The following is a 21,780-nucleotide window of genomic DNA, read 5'->3' as shown; positions in this document are numbered from 1 at the left end:
TTCCAAAGCCAAAAAAAAAAAAAAAAAAAATGTAGAGGCACCTGCTACCAAGGGGAGGGGTGCAGGTACTCACTCTCCTTCCTAAGCCAGCTCTTACAAATTTGCAGTTCTGCTTCATCCAGACCCTTTCCTAATTTTAACAGGACTGAGAAAGCTCTGGTCCAGTATTTTATACTCCCCTTCAGCCAATATTATCCTGAAGGCTAATTTATATTTCTAAATTTATCCAGAATTTGCTGATATTTCTAAATGCTCCTGAAATTAATCAGATCTGACTAAAATATATTAATGAGATTTTTGAGTGTACATGTTAACTCACAGGATCTTGATGGGCACTTACTTTGTGGCAGGTACAACCCTACCACCAGGAGAGCCTCCATCTCATCCCTGATGCTCTGAAGTTCTCTCCCTGGCCCTAGTGTCTTTGCTTCCCAAGACTTCTGGTGGCTTTCCTGTCCACTCTAAAGGTGTTGCTTGTACCAGCTTTGGGGGTTCTTCTTCCTTCAAGATTGACTTTGGGAAGAAAGCTAAGGCAGAGACTTTTTTTTTTTTTTTTTTTTTTTTTTGGTACTGGGGATTGAACCCAGGGGCACTGAACCACTGAGACACATCCCTGGCCCTTTTTACTTTTTATTTTGCTAAGTTCCTTAGGGTCTTGCTAAATTGCTGAGGCTGCCCTTGAACTTGTAATCCTCCTGCCTCAGCCTCCCCAGTCACTGGGATTACAGGTGTGTGCCACCATGCCTGAATGCCAGAGACTTTATAAGGGTTTTTCTGCTAATCATGACCTAAATATCAAAAATAGTTAACTTAGGTTAGTGAGGAAGATTCACAAATTCCAGCTCTATCAATTAACCAAATAAGCTCATCCTTTGAGTAAAGATACCCTCAACTATGAGAATAGAATCTACCTAACAAAATACTGAAGTTTCAGTAATTTACATAAGATGCTAGGCATTTTCTCAGAAGCATAAATTAATGTTATTTAAATTTGACCTAGGTTTAAAAAAAGTTGCTGATTAGGTTTAACTTGGGCTTTTGAAAGACTGGTTTGTGCCACAATTTGCAATTATGGTATTTCTGCATAGTGAGAAAGGCAGATGTATTTCTCATCACAGCATAGTTACATCCACCTTTGAAAAGTTTTCTGAACTTGGAGTTGTAGAAATACATCCAGATGAATACAAGGTATTATAAGTCTGATATAATGGCAAATGACATTGTAGCAACAAATATTTTCAAAGGTATGTGAACCAGTAAGAGTGTCCCAACACTGTTCTGACTGCCTCAATGGAAGTGATTGCTGCCACTGTGATCAAGGTAAAACCTTTACATTGTAGAAATGTTTCCTGGCAGAATAAATGTTTGATAAAAATTTAAAGCAACATTTGGACTGCTCAGTTGGTGGTTTTTATAAAAGTACTTCATTTTTATAAAATATTTCCAGAGCTAAAAGAGAAAAATATATAGGTGAACAGTTTCATCTGTTCATAAGTGAAATGTTTTCTTCTTCTTCTTCTTTTTTTTTGTATTGGTAAATGAACCCAGGGGCACTCTACCACTGAGCTACAGTGGTAGACAAATATTATAAATATTATAAATGGTTATCTGTGCATTTTCACTTATGATAACAAATTTGGCTGAAAATGAGTTTGTCTTAGTTGTTCCCTGGCCCTCACTCCCCTTCATGAAACTGCAAAATGGATCCATTGTTGGTGTGTTATCTGCAAAACATAGAGTCTGTGAGCTGGGAGCAGACTGGAGCTCCTAAAATAGATGGGACTCCTTTGGCACATGACATCAGGAAGGGTTCTTCCAAACAGCGCTTTTGGACCAAGTTTGATGAGGTTTCCCTTCATTTTCTCTTTCCCTCTTTTCACCTTTGGAAAGTGAGCTTCCATCTCTGTGCCTGAAGAGCAACTGCCTTTCTGTACTTCGTGTTTGACACTGACCCCCAGCAACTCAGTGTGATGTCTAAAATTGGGTCAAACTCTGGATGCCCTGTAGAGAAACGAGAAACACACTGCCTACCAGAGCAGAGTTGTCCTCACTGAATGAGAATCTAACTTTAAGATAATTCTCCAGTCAGGGTCAAGAGTCCTTTGCTGTTTTCCTGTAAGGAAATCTAGTATTTGGTATATATTGGTAACTCCAAATTTTTTATCCCTGACCTAGACCCCTCCCCTAAACTTGAAATATATTCAGCTGACCACTCCACATTGTAGCCTGGATATTGACATGAACACATCAAGACTCGTGATCAACTTCCCCACCACTCCCACACACTTCTCTTCCACTGTAACTTTCCTCATTGCAGCAGTAAACCCATCTTGCCATTTGTTTAGGCCCCAAACCTTGAAGTCATGTTTGGCTCCCTTTTCTGATTACACCACATTCAATTGTCAGAAAGTCCTGTTCATGCCATCTTTAAAAATTTTCCTGTAATCTCACTGCCTCTTATCTTTTTCACTGCTGCCTGCCTGGCCTGAGTCTCACCTGAGTCTATGATAATCGTTTCCTTGACACCCATTTTCAACCTAGTGGCCAGAGTAAATCTCTTAAGACAAGTGAGATCATGCCTCTCTGTTGCTTAAAACCTCATTTCTCTCAGAGTAAAAGCTCATGTTGGCAATTTCTCTTAGAAAGTATCAATCATACACCTGAACTAAAGCACAGGTGCTTTTCTAAGCTACAGAACTTGCATCTGATCCTTTAGTCTGGCAGAGAATGGACAGTTTTCCCTGCTATAACACAGTCCCCGGTGAGCTGAGTTCTTGTTTGGTGTTGGTAGAAGGTATCCTCTTTATCAAGATTCCTTGTTTCTCACGGTGTGAGTGAAGATCATTCCACCCATCTCATTAAAAGTAGCAATCTGTGTACTAAATGCAGTTATGGAGATTTACCTTTGGGCTTTATTTTAATACATTTGATAGAGTGTCTTTTGGAATTTTGAAAAATGGATTCCTATGGCTTTATTGATAGAGATCGAGTTAGAACTAGACAGGGCGCCTGTTCAAGCTAGAGAGCTAATCTCAGAGTCTCAAAAGCAAGTTCAATTTTATCTGCATCTGTTGTGCTGAGGTTGGTGTGTGATAACATACCAAAAAGTCCTCTGATGAAAAGTGTAAAGGGTATCACCCTTTCAAAGCACCCTGGTTTTTCCTTTCATAGCATTATTTAAGCTCAATGAGCATGATTTGCATGTTCTTTGGAACACAAACCACTTGTTGAGTGATAGGGATGTACTGGAGTGTTTTGGCTTTCTACTAGATTCTAAGCCCCTTGAGGGATCCTAATAGGTAATTGTCAATTAAATGAGTGACACATTAGTGTAGTTTGGGTGAAAAGGGCTTTTTATGAAAACATTTTGTTTTGTTTTGTTTTGCATAGCTTGATATAGAAAAGTAGATTTTACTACTTTCAGTGGTACTGAAAACATGCAAGCAATAAGTAAAGCAGAGCAAGGAAGATTTTAATTTTCTGACTCTTATTTTCTAGAGCAACCCAATAGAAAGAGCTAGTGGAACATTTTAATCACTAATGGCTTATAAGAAGGGAACTGGCCATAAGGAGAAAAGAATGTATTTCTAGAAATTGAAACAGAACAAATGAATTTGGGCTCTGTGGTAATTGGGAGGAGGCAGCATGGCCCAGGTACCTTCATGGTCCTTGAGGTGGGAGGTCATCCTCTGGAAAATGACCAGTTCCCTGCTGGCTTCTCTCAAGTACAGCCCTGAGGTGATCCCACTTCTCCAGTGAAAGTTTGAGGATTTTCCCACTCAGGGCAGACACACCCTTTGTCCATGCCCTATCCTCCCCCCTGGGTTTTCAGTATTTGAAAAAATACTCCAATTTTTAGTCTCATGAGTGGGCAATCGAACAAAAGAAAAAAACAAATACTTTTTAGAACCATGGAAGAATACTTTTCTCTTAGAACTATTTAGTATGTGATTTTTTTTTCATATAATATATATTTGATTAGTCATTGTACTTTTATTTCATTTGGTTTTCCTACCCCTGTTCTAAATTTTTAGATCCACTGGATTGTTTTATAGAGTTCTACTGGACCACTCTCTTTTTTCATTAGAACATTTGTTCTCCATTTTCTCTATAAATATGTTTACAGTCTGGTAAGTGTCCTCCTAGAAGTGCTCTGGTAACATCTGTGGGGTGACTAAGTGCTTTTCTGTATTAGGGGCTTTTTTTCCTTGCCCTTTATCTCTGAATTGTTAGTGAATATTAAAAGTTGTAGGAACTTCTGACCTCTCTTAGCTTCTCCTTTCAGCTTCTGTCTTCTAAAGAAGACCCAACATTTCAATGTCCATCAGAAATCTTAGTAAATGACACACTCAGGATGAGCCTGAACGCATCCAAGATGTTTTTAACTGTGAGTAAAACTTTTGCATGTGAAGTAGAAGACCCTTCAGCTAGGAATAGGGTGTTTCAGACACTGGAGTGGTCAGTTACTGACTCTGAGGAAGCCACTCAGAGCCACTTCTACCATCTAATAAGTGGAAGTGACTGCCCTGCATATTGGAAGGGGTGATCTTGTGGGGGATCAAACAAAATACAGTGCCTAGAATGATGGGAAAACTGGGATTCCTCTTTGTCTTCTCTTACACTTACTATCAATTCCACCTCGTTAACTTGTTATGTCCATCATCCTATATGTAGGACATGTCATAATGGGTGTGTTCCAGAACAAATCTCTCTTCTCCTTTCCTGTGTCACCACTGACATAGGGGAGTGACTAGTAGCAGCTGGTATCATTATTAGCAGAGACTCCTATCTTTTGAGTCTCGGTTAATTGTCTAGGCTCCCTTCTCTAAAATCTATCCAGAATGGGACTAGCAGACCACTGTGTGTTTCTCTGCTGGTTAAAAATTACTCAGTCCCCAGCCACCACCATCCCTTTGCCTTCAGGATACAGCATAATTTCCTTAACATGACATAGAGGGGCTCTTCATGAGAGCTGCATCCCTATTTCCTCTTCAGTCTCTGTTTTCTCTAACTGTTTTTTCCCACTCCTTTCCCCTATTTTTGTTCACCTTTATTTGAACATTTCAGGACTCTGCCTGGAAGGACTCAATGTCATGACTCACATGAATATTGGCTGAATCAATCCATTAATTGAAAATCTTTAAAAGTAGGAAGGAAAATTCTGATGTATCATCTGGTAGGTATTAGAAGCAAAATAGAACATGATAACCAGCTCCCTTTATAGAGAGTTATAAAGGACTTACACCAGGAATGCCACTGATCAGCTATTCTCTGTAAATAATTAATAGGGAATTGAAATGCACACAGAATTTCAAGTAAGATTATTTATCTGGGAAAGAGAAATATCCATTTTAAGACATCCTGTAACAATTAGGGGTTTACCTGTAAAACGGTCATTGGGATACATGCAATACTACAATGTTCTATGAGAAAATTGACATAGATCTTGTCAATGAAAGCCAGGTGCTCAAGGTTAGGTCTGTAACATTTATTACTTGGAATGATGGTGCCAACTGAAAATATGAGCTTATTCAAGAAAAGTACAGATAAATAATTTAACAATTCATTTGTAACAATTCAGGCTGTGGTAACAAAGTTTCTTAGATTGGGTAGTTTTTAAACAATAAAAAGTTTACTCCACATTTCTGGATGCTGGAAGTCTGAAATCAGGGTGCCAGTTTGGGTTCAGTGAGGTTCCTCGTTTGGAATGTGAACTACCACCTGCTATCTGTATTGTCTCACAGAAACACACAAGTCCCATTTATAAAGGCTCCACCCTCATGACATAATTCCAAAAACCTTACATCCTAATATGATCCCACTGTAGGCTAGGATTTCAACATGTGAATTTAGGGGGAGACACAAACATTCAGTTCATTGTGATCCATAATTGATTATTAAAATAAAATGGTCTATTTGATTCTTCCGGAATGGAGAAATCTAAATAATGAGAAATTCCTTCCCCACTATACTAACTACAGTGGGCAGAAATTGGGGCCACCACATCCTTTGTCCTGGGTGCCACACCTGTAGGATAAGAAGAGACTTTGAAGATGTAATCAAGGTTCTCATGACCTTCAAAGGGGTGATGAGTCAGGATTAACAAGGTGGGTCTCATGTTGTCATAGGAGCCTTTATAACAGGGCTGTCTCCCAGCTGATGGTAGAAGGGGATGTCCAGAGATTTTGAGCTGGGAGGGAGTCAGCAGCTGGTGATGGAGAAGGGCATTAGGGAGCCAGTCATACAAAGCACCCGAATTGTGCCAACAGCCTGAATCAAATTGGAATCAGATTCTACCTCAAAGAGTCCAGGTCAAAGTGTAGGATAGCCCACACCTTGATTTAGGCCTTGTATGCCCCTGTGCTAAGGTCCTAGCTAAGCCCATAGGACTATCAACCTACAGAACTGCGAGATAATAAGTGGGTATTATTTTACAGTGTTAAATTCATGGTAATTTGCTACAATAGCATTTGATATGGCTCTCATAAAGGCAAAATTAATTGAGAATGAGCTTTTAGAAAGAATGTTGCTAACTAATATACCAATAAAACAAAAAAAGTGGGGTTGAGGGATGGTAATAAATTGGTTTGGGAAACTTTATATTAAAAAGACTTGACTTCATTAGAAATAAAAGTTAAAGTTTTAATATTGAATTATACATCTGTATATAGGGCCTTTATTTCTGGCTGATCCAAGATCTTTCTCTGAACTCTGGATATTATAGTCGATCCAAGGTGTGCTCCTGAGTGTCTCAGACTTATAAGGGTTTCAGTGGAAAAATCAACTAAAAGGATCTTACGCTATTATATGTTGACTTTGCACAGGAAAAGTTAACAATAATAAATCAAAGGATTGAAGATTGTTTTTGGTGGTAGAATATCAAAGGCTCATTCTCAATTTTTCCAAGTGTTTTGTTGAAGTAGGACATTTGAGATGTTTACTTCTTCTTCACAATGTTTTTCTAATGTTTCCATATCAGAGCCAGGCTCTTAGTCAAAGGCCTCCTCAAACTCAAATACTTGAAACATACTAATCTTTTGTTAATCGAAAGAGAGGATTTGATTTTGACTTCACTTTAAAAATTCTAGATCCCTTTGGTTGATACCCCACCTCACCCTATCCCGAGTCCTCAGAAGTCTGAAACATATTCATGAGCACACCTTGGGTTGACTATGATGTCCAGAGTTCAGAAAATCTTTTGTTGTTGTTGTTTGGTGGCGGGGATCGAATTCAGGGATTGAGCTACATACCCAACCCTTTTTTATATTTTATTTAGAGACAGGGTCATGCTGACTTGCTTAAGGGCAGTGCTAACTTGCTAAGGCTGGCTTTGAACTCATGATCCTCCTCCTGCCTCCATCTCCAGAGCCACTGTGCCTGGCTCAGAGAAAGATCTTGATCAGCCAGAAATAAAGACCCCATACAGGTGTACGAAAGGGCATTCAATTTAAGTGTTGGTCATGTAATTCAACATTAAAAGGCATTCATTTTAGTTGTCATGTGCAGGACAGGCAAAGACTTAAGTCTGGTCCTTGTCAGTGTGGTGAATTTGCACATATTAAATATCAAATCAGTTGACTTAGTATCAAAAGTATTAACTATTACTTTTTTATAGAATAAGAAATTAATGAAGTTGATAATCCTACCAAATCACTCACCTTTGGAATCTTTGTTCACATTAAGTGACTCCTACCTACATTTGCCTACAAAACAAATCATGAATTATATATCTAAAATACCAGATCATGATCACAGATAATTCTGTTAATGACTAGTCAAAGAAGGAGAATTTAAAAGACTACTGACTTGTTGGGCTGTCACAGTCTAGAGATTACAAAAACTTGCAAATATTTTTTGCTTGCTTTGATTATTTAAAATATTTAATGAATTTGAGAGCTCTTCTTTACTTTGGAAATAAGTGTTAAGTGTTTCTTTTCTTTTAAGCTGGAGATTGAACCCAGGGCCTTGTACACACTAAGTGTGTGGTTCACCCCATCCCAGCCCCCTGCCCTAAATGAGAGTTTTAGTTGATATGGTACACATTAATTTCACCAGTTAGATGTGATTTACATTTTTGTGCTTTTTAAAGCCCATCTTCTTCTTTATCTCAGCATGTTTATTTTTTCTCAAAGAAACATTTATTTAGTATGAGAGCACACCTATTGCACAGGGTGTTTGGAGAGAAGGTAAACTGTCACTCCATTTCCTTTCTTCCTTGACCCTGAGTTGGCACAGTTGGTAACACAGATCTGCTTCCTTTATTTTCTCCTAAAACCCATCTCATACCTTCCTTTCAGATGGAAACTTGGTTCTTTCTCTCTATTCTACCATTCTTTTTTACTTCTCGAATAATCATTACAACTATTCTCTATTAGGAATGTATTTTAAAAAGTAGTACAAGACATAAAATCTCAGTGTTGTAGGCTTATCATGTAATCATCTGGAATTACTCATATGGACTTACAGTTATGTCATACTTGCCTTCTCTACATAGTCATCCCATCTGAGTCCTATATGTGTAACTTACCAGTTTCTAGTAGTTTATAAAACAGATTGGAATTTGGCCCATGTGCTATAGAGGAGGCACGTAGGAGGTAATGAGCAAGTAAGGAGTGAGGCCTGGCATCCAGTTCACAGGCTCTTGTCTGGAGCTTTCTAATCACTAATGACTTTGGCTTAGCCAGGGAAGTACATGACAGTGAGGCAAGTCACTTAACTTCCCCAGTTGCAGTTCTTTCTTCTATAAAACAGGGCATTCTGTAACTCCTAAGAGCTTTATGAACTTTAAATGGGATAATGCATGCAAAGCTTGCCTGGAACTTGGCAAGACCCAATACTGTTAACTACTACTTTTCTTGCTGTCATATGTGTGTGTGTTAAATGCTATGTGGCCTCTGAAAATCAGACTGGTGTTTGTCACAGTGCAGTGCCAAAGAGGATCTTTTCACTTGGGGTTTTCATTTGCCTAAGTGGATTGGTAAAGGTCATAGTGTATACCCACTTCTTTCTACTGTTCATATGTAAATGCTTCCAGCAAATGCCTGGATACTGGTAATCCTGCCACTCTCTGACTTGCCATTTATCTTGAGCTATAAATTCAGCTGCTATTCAAAGATGCAAATGAGGGGATTTGTTTTCATGATGCTGCAAGCCTTAGAAGTCTTATTACTCTTTTGTCACTTTAGATTAAAAAAGAAAAGAAATTTACCCTCCCCAGTCCCCAACTTTTTCTTTCTCTCTGTCAGATTCCCAGGCTGCTATTCTGAACACACTCAGAACTATCATTTAAATGTCTTACAAATTTTGGTGTTTAATAGTCATTTTGCCTCCCCACCCCTTCTGTATTTAATCTCAGTTTCCAATGTATGTAACCACAAAGTAAATCCTTATCCGTACAGAATCCAGCGCAGCCTCACAGTGCTGGTCTTCACCTTCTATGTCAACAGGTTAAGGAGGAGGAGGCTGGAGAGCCAGGACAGGGATTTGTCTGCTGCTTATACAGCTGGCTGGATTTGCTTTCTTGTTTAAACACTGCAAAGCAAAGACAAAGAAAGCTAATGTGAGACACATGATAGGGCGTAGTCCCCTTTGCAAGCGTATCTTCAAGTATAAAGAAGCAGGATAGATGCTGGTGGAATTTCAAAAACTACCAAGAATGGCAAACATTTTGTCAATAATATCAAGATGGATTTTGTTCAACATAAGATCATATGTCAGTTTATTTTAAAATCTATTAGTATAGCAGTTAAAAATGGAAGGAAAGTGGGCTACTTAAATACAAAAGCAGACACTTCAGAAAATGATGTGACATAGAGAAAGTTAAATTTCAAAACAAATTTCCAACTATATGCAGGAAAATTAGTAAACTTACATGTTTTTATTTTCAAACAAAATGGATAAAAAATAAACTTTCAAATTGAGAGAATTTAAAGGAACAGTTATTGAAAAAATGCTTATGGTAAAAATAGAAAAACATGGAATTTTCCCCTGTATTTTTAACTGTTCTGGATGAAAGAAAGGGCAGGGAAATGATGAAACAAAAAGAAGAAAAGTAGGGGTGTATAAATGCTCTATCAGCATAATAATTTGAACTTGAGAGCACATTTAAAATTTTATTTTTATTCTAATCATTTTGGCCAGATATTTTCAAATCACTGTTCCTCTAAAAACTTTCTTATCAGATCCCCAAATATTTTACACTTAATTGGTTTTAAAACTTCCCTCTATTCCCTGTTGTATCAGCCTAGCTAATCTTCCTTTCTATTTTTTTTTAATTTTGTGTAGAGTACACATCTGGTTTTATGTATTCTTGCTTTGAGTATGTTGCATATCGAAGGTGTAGAACTGAATAGCTATTTCTGACAGGCCAGAAGCATTCTCCATTTTATCTATATCACACAATATGGTGCCCAAAATAGAACTTAGAGCTCAGTTAGTGGAAACCTGTCATTGCAGAAGTGAAAAGCCAAGGCCCAGAGGCATTAAGATTCCAGGTCTCACAAAGCTGGGTAAGGTCTAGAAATTTCCATCTTAGCTAAAGACTGCTCTGTTTCTACCAAAGTTAATAGCCAGCCCAATTTCTACTTTCCATAAGCCCTTTCCATGCCCATCTGACTAGATTCCTCCTTAGTTTTTATTACATGAAGCTTTGACAAGCAGGACTTCCATCCTTCAGATGACTTTTTAGTGTTTTCTGTTTGTTTTTCTTTTAAATTAATTTTTGATATTGAAGAATGACCCTCTGATGATTTTTACATTCTCCTTCAATATTTTAAAATTCTGTTTTCATGTGTGTGCCCATTTACTAGGAATCAAAACTTTACATTACACTACTAGTGTTTGTTTCCTCTTTGGAAAACTATGTGGCAGCATTTCTTAAAGCTGAATATGTGCATACTCTGTGAGCTAGCAAATTCTCCTTCTTGGAATGTGTCCATCATAGGGTATCCCTATGTTCACCAAAGGATGTGCATGGGAATGTTCATAGATGAATTATTTCCCAGTACTCAAAGTTAGCAAGACACAAATTTACACTAATAATACAATGGATAAGTAATTCTCTTACCACATATCAAAAATAATAAACATCATCCTGCTCCATGAGGCCACGTAGATGAATGTCACAAACCCAGAAGAGTATGAGTCAGTCAGTCACAAAAAGTTCAAAACCAGGCCAGGCTTATCTGTGATGACTCTGTCAGGGTAGTGGTTATGTTCCAGGTCAGGACTGCAAGAGCCTGAGCAGAGTGTCCTGGGAGCTGGTAATGACCTTTGTCTTGATATGTGCATTGGCATTCACTTTGTAGCAATTCATGGAGCTGTAGACATAATCTGACTAATTTTCTGTACCCAATAAAAAGTTTACTTAAAATCCAGGCTTCATTTTAGCTTTCACTGCTCCTGCTTTGTATAAGTGAGGCTCTCTGTGTACTCAAGGTGAGTGCTCATTCTGCCCTGCAACCTCCAGAGTCTCAGACCTGGTTTGAATTCTCATCCTCTTGGCAAATTTAGAAACTTTGAACATTACTTGGTATCCTACTTAGTCTCCATTTCCTCAACTCAAAAAAATGAGAGTAATAACAGCTCACACATCGCAGAGCTGTGATGTGAGTTAAATGAAATGATGCACATTTATTTTGTTTCCCTGAAGGACTATTCAGATCTTTTAAAATATGAAGCAATCTTGCCATTTGGCTGCAGGACTGATCTACAGCATAGACCCATAAGGTTTGGGCTTTCCCGTTCTTAAATCCTCAGAGGAGATTTCACACCCTATGTTACTCATCTGCTCTGAATTTCGAATTCATGATGATTTTATATCAGTAAAACCCATCAAGAATACCCCCTTCAATTCCTGGAGCCATGGGAGGAATGGAGGAACTTTAGATAGGGCAAAGGGGAGAGAGGGGAAGGGAGGAAGCAAAGGGGTAGGAATGATGGTGGAATGAGTCAGACATCGTTACCCTAAGTACATGTATGAATACACGAATGTTGTGAAAATACTTTGTGTACAATCAGTGATTGAGAAATTGTGCTCTATATGTGTGATATGAAATGAATTGCATTCTGCCGTCGTGTATAACAAATTATAATAAGTAAATAATTTAAAGAATCCTAAAATCTTCCCTTCAGTTTGCCCCCATACACACACAGACACACACACACACACACACACACACACACTGCACCCAGGGCCTTGCACATACTAGGCAAGTGTTCTACTATTGAGCCACCTTGCAAGCCTGATTCCCTCTGCCTTTCTGTCCCACATCTAGTCTTTTCTAATGTGCCTCCAAAATAAATCTTCAGTCCACCCATTTGTCCCATTTTCATCACTTGTCCAAGTCATTATTGTTTCTCCTCTAGTTTATGACAGTAGCTTCCTACTCTACTTGCTGGTATACAATCTATTCTCTACTCAATGTACAAAGAGATCCGGTTGAAGCCTGTGTATTGTTGCAAAAAGTAGAGGTCAAGGTGGAAATGGCCAACTGTTCATTCAGCCTGTCTTGGACATGACAGACAATATACAAATTGGGGAAAGCTTTTCCAGTATTATCATCCTCGTTTTTACCAGCAGGAAGAGATTAAGTAAATTGATCAAGGCTACATATAGGTGCAGAGCTAGAATTAAACTAAGGAGCCTTCTCCAGCACTCAGTGTTGGTAGAGCAATGCCTAATTTTGAAATTTTATTGGTTAATTCTCAAGATTTTTGTTTATTTACTTGGCATGGTTTTATATGACAAGATTCTGCAGGTTTATATTTTATTTATTTTCTTCTTTTAAAACAAGTTATTATGCTTTGTAATTATTTTCATTATGCTTTGTTGTTAACCTTAATACAACATAATTGAATTTGGGACTATAATTAATTGTATACCGAGTGTCAAAGTTTTTACAAAAAAAAAATCTTTAGGTATTCCTCTTGTTCTAGAGGGGATTTAGGACCCCAGGAAAAATTAAATGTGACAACGTTGAGATGTAGTAGGGTAGAGTTTGATTGACTGACTGGTTTTCCTCCTCATTAATTTTTTTTGGGGGGTAAGTAGGGTACTGAGGATTGACTCCAGGGGTGCTTTACTGCTAAGCTACATTCCCAGTCATTTTTTGTTTTTTATTTTGAGACAGGGTTTCACTAACTTGCTGAAAGTACCACTGATGCTGAGATTGGTCTCAAACTTGTGATCCTCCTACCTCCCCTCCCCTCCACCAGTCTCTGGGATTAAAGGCATGTGCCACTGAACCCAGCTCCGTACTAACTTTTTAAGTGATGAAGTACTGCAGTAATATAAATGTGAAGCAGATAATTACCACCAACTATATGAATACTAAAATAGAGGGTATAAAAATACTACCAGTACAGGTATTCTGGATCTTTTTCCAGCTATCTTGCTAGAGAGGCTCCTCACTGGGTGTGGAGAAGTGTCTTTTGAAGTGCAAGAAGAAACTAGTACTAGACAACCCTATCTTGTGCTTGTTTGCAACGGTTGTTTACTAGAATTTCCTGGTTCCCCTGCTGATCTTCGGGTGAGTCTATGTTTCATGGACTATTGAAGTGGCATCTTGTGTAAATGTCATTCTAGCCTTGCAAAATTAAATTATTCATGGATTGCAATGGCAGCAAATTACTTTCTTTGCCAAGATCGTATTTCTCTAATTAAAAAAAAAAAAACCTGGAAAGGAATATTAATATTTAATGCTTTTATTATAATATTTGGGTATTTCTGAAGAAATTAATATTTTTGAATTATGAAATACATAAAATTTTCTTTAGTTTTTTGATAATACTCCTTTTAGGGCCTAACTTTACTGAAGGGAAAATTGGGGAGCAGATTAAGGTTGGTTTTGTTTTTTTTTTTTTTTTTTTTTTTGAAGATTCACTTTCCATTAAATTACTACTAAATTATGTTTTGAAAAAATACTGTTGAAGGTGTTAACTACATACATGGTAAAACATTTTAACCTTATTTGGAAAAGAGTTGTTTATGCAGATTTGTTTCTGGTACCCAGAAAAATTATATTCTCTCTAGATGCTTAGCTATGGAGTATTTTGTTTTTCAGTGGCATTTTTAGGATATGTGAGGTTTAAAGTTACTGAGTCATTGCTTAGATTGTTGACTCTTTTCTGCATGAGATTGTAGTATATGGTGGGGAATTAACTTTTCTAGTTTTGTTTTTCCAACTTTAATTATATGGGGTGGCTGTAAACATGAGTTTACAGAACTTGCCATTTTTGTTATGAAGTGAGATTGTAACAATCCATGAAGTGATCTGGTTTTCTGGAAATCATTCCTGTGAATATTCTATGGCTCTATTGCCATTGTTTTTCTTACATAATGTGAATTGGAGCGTGTCTTTTAAAAAGAATCTGCTGTAATGTTTTTTTTAGTTCTCTAGAAAAGGAGTCCTTGGAAAGAGACCAATCAGCACTGTGGAATTGATACAGTCAGCAGACAGTGGTAGGCACTACTTGGTGAATTCTGCAGGCCATTGATACAGTCTGAGTAAAATATTTCTCTGACTTTCTCAGCTTCTAATTCAGTAATTTCTGATGTAAATAACTATTTCAGAATCAGAATCAAAGTTGAGGTAAGAAAACGCAAGTCCGGATTGACTTTGGAGCTTATTAGTAATTACTCTTCACGAAGAACTTGGTCTGCAGCAGGCTCCATAATTGTATCACTCAACTCTAATCCCATCCTATCTGGCTTGACTTCCTCTTCTACCTAGACTAACCTGTCAGTTCCCCAAACTCCCTTGCAACCAGAGTTGAGTGAGTGACCTAAGCTCTGCTAACAGACTCATTCCATGAATTTAGATGCCACCCTGAGGAATGTTGAGCAGTAGCTGAGGGAGTTGTTTGGATTTATTTGCAAACCCTACAGCACTAGGTTTCTTCTCTTCCTGAAAGGTCTCCCAGAGACCCATGGCATCCTGTCATGCACATGATCTATAATGACCAGTAGGTGGCAGCAGTGGCAGTGTTTGTAACAATTCTGGCTGGGTGGCAAATAAACTTTTAACCTCTGGCCCTCATGGAGATTGTGCAAGCTCTTTAATATCCTTTAACGAATCTTTTTTAAAAATATTAATAGTACTAGAGTGGATTCTGTTGTTTGCCTCTAAGTACTCTGGCATTTGCCTTCATATCTATTTCAAAAAGGCACTGCCTGCCTGAGTTCAGTGTTCTGATGTTCTTTCCTAAAATACTGGTAGTGGTTAGATTTTTTATGTTCTCCATCAGAATTTATGTAGTACTTGAGAGTCATATGTAATTAAGATGGGGATAAGTCAGCATTTTACAAGTGAATACAGAGAAAACCTTTGGTGTTCTTGTTATTTTTCATTTATGGGTTTTGATTGTGAGTGTATAGTTTCAGCAAAACCCTCCAAAAAATATCACATAAAGCAGGAACAAAATAATCATTCAAAATTTCCCAACAATATGAAATGGAAAGAGACACTGGTGAGGCCAGAGTTGATGGGAGTCACTGACTGCTGGTGTCCTGTCTGAAACAGACAAAGCATTCAGAGAGGAAGAGAACATTATGATACAAGTAGAGATTGTGCCTGCGGAAGGTAGTGGGTGGGAGGGTCACTAGTGTGGTGGGCAGATGTTTTACCTCCGTTCCTTTGCCATCAACATTCATTTATCTTGGCATTACACAATTGGTCTGTTTTTTCCATTCGCTTTTCCATAGCTCTTTCTACGACATAAATCCCTATCTCGCACAGAAACTGTGATGTTCAACTGCTGCCAACTGAATGAAGTCTAACATCTCTGGCTTGATAGGCAAAGCTCTGCACTGCTGATTTAACTTTAATAGCCTTCTCTCCGATGGCCATCCCCACATACCCTGCTTTACCACCCCATCAGGCCAGCAGATTGATTCAGGCAGGCTCAGATGCAGACAATAGTGCAAGCAGAAGGGTGTAAATAGGCTATAACAGGTCGATGGAAAAGCTGGGAGAGCAGGCCAAGCCAGACTCCCAGGAATGGCTCCCTGAGAACTGGTTGGCCAAGGGAGTCATTATCTTGGCTGCAGTCAAACCCGGTACTCAGCATTCGACTCCAAGACTCCAGTGCCTCAGCTGTGTATGTTACCGGCTAAATGAGTGCCCCATGCCCTGTCTCCCACCTCCATGAAAGTAGAGACTAGAAACAGACTTCAGTTATCTCAACAGTCAGACTTATCAGCAGAAAAATATGGAGCAGGAGGAGTATGGAAGTGAGAACTCAAGTCCTCAGCCAGCTCCACCCTGTGAACCTCCTTTGCAAATGCTAAGCCAGGAACTGAGGCCCAGGTAGGTGCAAGAGAGTTTGGGAATGGCAGTGTGCTCTACAGGCAGCTGTCACCATCCTTATACCTGGGATATTCCCAGCACTCTGATGACTCTCTTTCTTCTTTATGCCTTTGCTTCTTCTTTTTTTTTTTTTGGTCTATTCAGAATGTGTTTCATACCCTAGCAAATTCTATTAACCCATCAGGATCTAGTTCACAGATCACTTGTCATATCATGTGTTCCTTGACAGTCTTTCCTCCTATCCTCTATTCAAGGTAAGCACTCTCCAATTTGAAATGTGCCTTAATACCATTTCATTGTGTCCATCTTCTTCCATCCAGTAAAATGTCTCACAGATAGAGTAGATGGCCTCTTAGATTCCTTATTGTTCATTGTGTTATTTGATAAATAAACTTTACTGACATTTCCAAAGGCTGTGTAGGCCCAGTTCCAGTCTTCCAGAAACACAGGTTGTAATAGAGGAGTCAGATGGACACAGATATGGAGTAGATAAACCCCAAATGAGTGGACAGCCCACACTCTTGGGAAGAAGGCCTGGAGATGGAAAAGTTAGGAAAGGCTTCATAGCCAAGGGTTGTCTTCATCTTGTTATCTGCAGAGCCTAGGGGCCTAGGGGGTAGTACTTGGCTTGGTGAGTCTTTCATGTATGAAATAAGGCTGCAAACAAATGAAATGCATCCTTCAAGAGACTTTGCAGATCCAAGCTCTACCAATCTGAGAGGGCATGGCTACTTTTTTTTTTTTTTTTAATACTATAAGAATGAATCCTCTGGAGTCGATTATTTTGTTTCAACTGTTTATTTTCTTGCTGCAATTTATTCATTTAATGAAATCATGTTAATTACAAGCCTAATGTGTAGTAGACCTGGTTTGGTGCCCTGGACCCTGCAGATTCAGCAAGCTGGCCATCGGGGTATGGTCCAGATCCTGTGTCTACTGAGATATTTAGTCACTGAACAAATCACTACACAAAAATAAGTGTAGCTCTATGAAAAAAAAAGTACAAATTTCCATGAACCACAGGAGGTCTGAGCAGAATCGGGGATCAGGAGAGATTTGCTGTCCAGCAGAAATGGCAAATTCATCTGATCAAAGAACTGGAGAGAGAGTTGGTGAAAAGTCAAGTCCTCTGCTTCCTCTCTCTGTAGCAACAGGAAACATCTTACCATTAACTCTCACTTCCCCCTTTTCCCTCCAGCCCTGTAATCATTTGATTGCCAATATACCTGTTATTCAAGAAAATAAACTCCAGCTTCAGCACAGGGGAAAGCTTTTCAAAAAGTTACTTACATCAGTTTTGCCTCTCACCAAAGGTTGCTCAGGTTGGCACTTCAAAACACAGGGGCATGGATTTGGCCCTCATCCTCCAGGGGTTTACAGAAATATCCACAGGGGAACTGCCCTGGGTGGAGTGCACAGCACATGAAAATAAAGTTCTTAAGAAATGTTTCCATTTAGGAATGGGTAATTGATGCTACAGCATGAATAGATTGAGGGCAAGCACATTTCCTTAGGAAAGCTGGAGGGACACACATTTGTTGTGGAGAATGGAGGCCACATTAGAAAAAACCCCATCCAGACAGCCTGCTCAGGGGAATTCTCAAGTCCTCCTTTGATCGCTGTGGGAATCTTCTGAAACCTCTCTCTCGTCATTTGCATAGACCTGAGGAGAATTTGCAGGCAACTGCTGAAAGCAATCTTCTGCCCCAAGACTTCCTAATGATCCCCTTTGCCTCTGTGATGTTTTCAGGACATTCTACACGTTTGAGTTCTCTCTGAATGAAGCATTCACATTGCCATTCAACATGTCTAGTTTGGGGTGCATTCTAAGTCAGATTATACAAGAAGCTATTTGTGACATTCAGCAGCTGCAAAAAGAAGAGGCCCGTGTTTTTTTGTGGGGAGGGGCTGGGGTGGGTGCTGTTAGACACAATTTAAGTAAAGCTCGAAAAGTTCAGAATATAGAATTATCCTGTCAGTGGGGAGTTGCGATTGTATTGACAAAGAGGAAGAGGGAAGCTACTGAGAGAGGAAGTGAATTTATTCTGTTTCCATATGGGGCCTCCTGACTGCATGAACTCTGCAGAGATGCTTGGGGATTCATTCTGATAATGAATATAATATATTGTCTGGAGTCTGTGGCTGATTCCTCTATCCAGTGGGGTGCAATTGGTGAGTATTTCTTTTCAGAAAGCAGCTAGAATAATTAAATTCCAATCAGATTACAGATGATTGTGCATAGACATCAAGTAAGTATGGGAAAGTGCGGGTATTTTAAATCACCTTCAATAGCCTAAATGGATGCTTGATTAAATATGGTTTGCAAATGAGAATCGATCATGGTAACCTTGTATAAATTTTTGTTTGTTTGTTTTTTGTTTTGTTGGCAGTGCAGGCATCAAACCCAGGACCTTGTACATGATAGGCAAGAGCTCTTCCACTGAGCTATATCCCCGCAGCCCCAAAACTTGTTTTATCATGTAACGATTTATATGGATGGCTACAGATAAGTGTTTCAGATAAGCTGATAAAACCGGATGTATCTGACTCTTCTGGGAGCTGTTATACAGTATCAGAAAGGTTTGGAAGAACTGCTTGGCATTATAAGATCCTCTTTTATTTTCTTCCCAAATACCTCACTTTTATTTTTATTCTGGTTCAAGGAAATACTGATTGCTTATGTCTTCAGTGTTGGTCAAATCGTTAGATTTTTTTTACACCTCTCCCATCCTTTTTCATTATCATTTCACAAAACAGAGGCCCAAATTATAAAATATCTACACCTGTCTTTCCAATTCCAAGCTTCTCATATTTTTGGCTATAAGTTAAAAATATTGCTAGGTGCATGAGGAATACTGCTGATCTTAATCTTTCATAATATTACTTTATTTGCTAAGATGCAAAAAACCAAAAATCAATTTTTTCCCCTGCTTTCCATTTTGCGCCTGTGTGATGCTGGTGGGGAGGGTCCAGGCATGTAATTTTCCCAAAGTCAGAGGCTTTATTGCAGTATTAGCATTATTAGCATTATTGTTTTGATTGCCATTTGATTTTCCTCAGATTCTATGAGGATCTAATTATATGCCCCTGCAATCAACACGCCTCCTTTCCCTTCCAGCTGTGCCCTAATTGTGTCGCCATCTAGTAACAGGGAACACCAACCAGCAAGTGTGGAGGTCCTTCCATGCTGTCGGTTCAGAAATCTATGTTGTGAAATAGTTGCTTTGGAAATATTAGGTTCCTGGGACAATAATTGGTGTTTTTATTCTTGTCCACTGCTCTCATTTGTTATTTGTATATTAAAAATAGTCTGAGTTGCAAAGAAAAATCAGCAAAATAATATGAAGAACTGAATTTAGAGGAAGACTTTCATTACTTAGAAAATCTTTGTCAGGCTGATGTTGATGAAAGTTCTTTATTGTCCAGATGAATTCCAAATATCTATCACTTTATATCAGCCTGATCTCCTTTGCCCTGCCGCCTCAGCTCCAGAGTCATTGCAAAGCCTTCATAAGTCTCAGGCTTCATAAGGAATTAAGGCTTTGGTGTCTGAAGAATTCTACTGCTGTTATTCACTAATTTCAAAATATATTTTTAATAAGTTTTTTAAACCCAAAACTAATCAGATAAACATGAAAATTGCCTAGATTTACCCTTCATCATTACTAGAAAACCAAACATAGTTGGATACTTTTAATTATAAATACTGTTTGCAGTTCATCAGCAAAGCAAAATAGTCTATTTTAATTTCATTATCATTTTTATATGTGAACCAGCTGTCCTCTTAACAGAAGCAGTTGATCACACCAGCTTATTAATTGCGGCATTCATCTTAACCAAATATAAAGCAATATAAAAAATTATAAGAAATAAAGAGAACATCAAGAGCTATTGAAATCTTCAGAAACCAAGTTCACAAAGATTGTTCCTTTGCTTACTAAATAATTAGCTCTAGTTATTTTGTGCTCTAAATCTTTAATACTTACTGATCTTTAATTTCGAAGAAATTAGTCAATGACAAATCTGATATTCTTTGGTTCATTTTAAATTGATTTTTATTTCCTATTCTTGGACAGTGTGATTTCAGAATTATCTTCTCTCCAAGTGAAATTTCTCTCCTTTAGGATTCCATTATTGAAAAGTTTTACTTTTTGGTTTTAAATTGATGTGGACCTCTTTTTTTCTTGGTCCTTGTTATGAAATGTAGCTGCTCCCTATTGATTCAGAAAATGTTTCTTATAGGTCAGGGGTGCTACCTTCATCAGAACTTGATTGCAGATACTAGGTAGTTTATGAATATTCACAAATCTTTCTGGAGGAATAATACCAACTTTGTCCATGTTGAAGCTCAAATGGACACAAAGATCATAGAATCTGAGCTGCACCCAGTGGAAGATGAGGATATTGTTTTGAGACATGATTATGAATGAGAATGTGTGAAACTAGAGGCCTTTCTTTTTTTGGTGGTGGTGGGGGATAGTACTGGGGATTGAACTCGGGGGCACTTAACCACTGAGCCATATACCCAGCCCTATTTTACATTTTATTTAGAGACAGGGTCTCTTGGGGCTGGGATGTGGCTCAAGCAGTAGCGCACTCGCCTGGCATGCTTTCGGCCCGGGTTCGATCCTCAGCACCACATACAAACAAAGATGTTGTGTCCGCCGAAAACTAATAAATAAGTATTAAAAAATTTTAAAAAAAATAGAGACAGGGTCTCGTTGAGTTGTTTAGTGCCCCGCTGAGGCTGAGGCTGGCTTTGAAGTTGCTGTTCTCCCATCTCAGCCAACTGTGCCACTGGGATTATAGGCGTGTGCCACCTTGCCCAGTTTAGAGGACTTTTTTTTATAAGACTTGTAAGTGACAGCTTTAGATATCATTTTCCTGTACCAGTACTCCATTGAGTGTCATGGTGTCTCCCGTAGGTGACAACTCTGTTTTATTTTATCAATTTCCTTGTTAGTATTTATTAGGAAGTCCTTACTCCCAATTTTTTTCTACATAGAAAATTCTCCTCAAGTATAGATTCTTTGTAAGTTTGTACCACTGTCAATCAAGCAGGCCTTAAATATTATCCAGTTTTTTAAATATGAGAGAGCTCTGAGCACTTTAACTAATCACATGACTCTTTTAAACTACTCTCTAAGATTATCACATTATATTTTGTCTTTTCATTCCACAATGAAATTTTGTCCCCCCCCCCCCCAAAGGTTCTGGAAGAAAAGTTGCATCAATTTTTTCCTTTCAAATTTTAAGATTAATTTCCCTTGTTACTTTTACTTTGAGAGTATATAATTATGTTAGATTTAAATAGGAAAGAAGACATAGTTTAATTTTCAAGCAATTGAAAATTATTCTCTTATCTAAGCTGTACCAGACTCTTACTTAATATGTAGTCTGAAAGTAAGAAGAGTGAACTTTCTAAGTGAAATCATTGGTCTGTAGTTCTATTCACATACATTATTTCTTTCCT

General features: G+C 38.3%; 1 protein-coding gene across 6 annotated transcripts in view; it reads left to right on the top strand.

The window, feature by feature from the left end:
- The window catches only part of Nhsl1 (NHS like 1), a 232,675-nt gene that overhangs the window by 135,679 nt on the left and 75,216 nt on the right, over positions 1 to 21,780 (top strand). Inside the window, exon 1 of one of the 6 annotated variants that reach the window (XM_048798885.1) lies at positions 18,305 to 18,479. The exons of the other annotated variants lie outside the window; for them this stretch is intronic. Within the exon in view, the coding sequence (XP_048654842.1) occupies positions 18,419 to 18,479 (61 nt within the window). The 5' untranslated portion in view covers positions 18,305 to 18,418. Of the gene's footprint in view, positions 1 to 18,304; positions 18,480 to 21,780 lie in introns of those variants that run through there. 6 annotated transcript variants of the gene reach the window in all.

The sequence above is a fragment of the Marmota marmota genome, unplaced genomic scaffold, assembly GCF_001458135.2.
Source record: "Marmota marmota marmota unplaced genomic scaffold, marMar, whole genome shotgun sequence".
Classification (NCBI taxonomy): Eukaryota; Metazoa; Chordata; class Mammalia; order Rodentia; family Sciuridae; genus Marmota; species Marmota marmota.
Note: the sequence above shows the minus strand (reverse complement) of the source record. Positions and strands in the feature narration are given on the sequence as shown.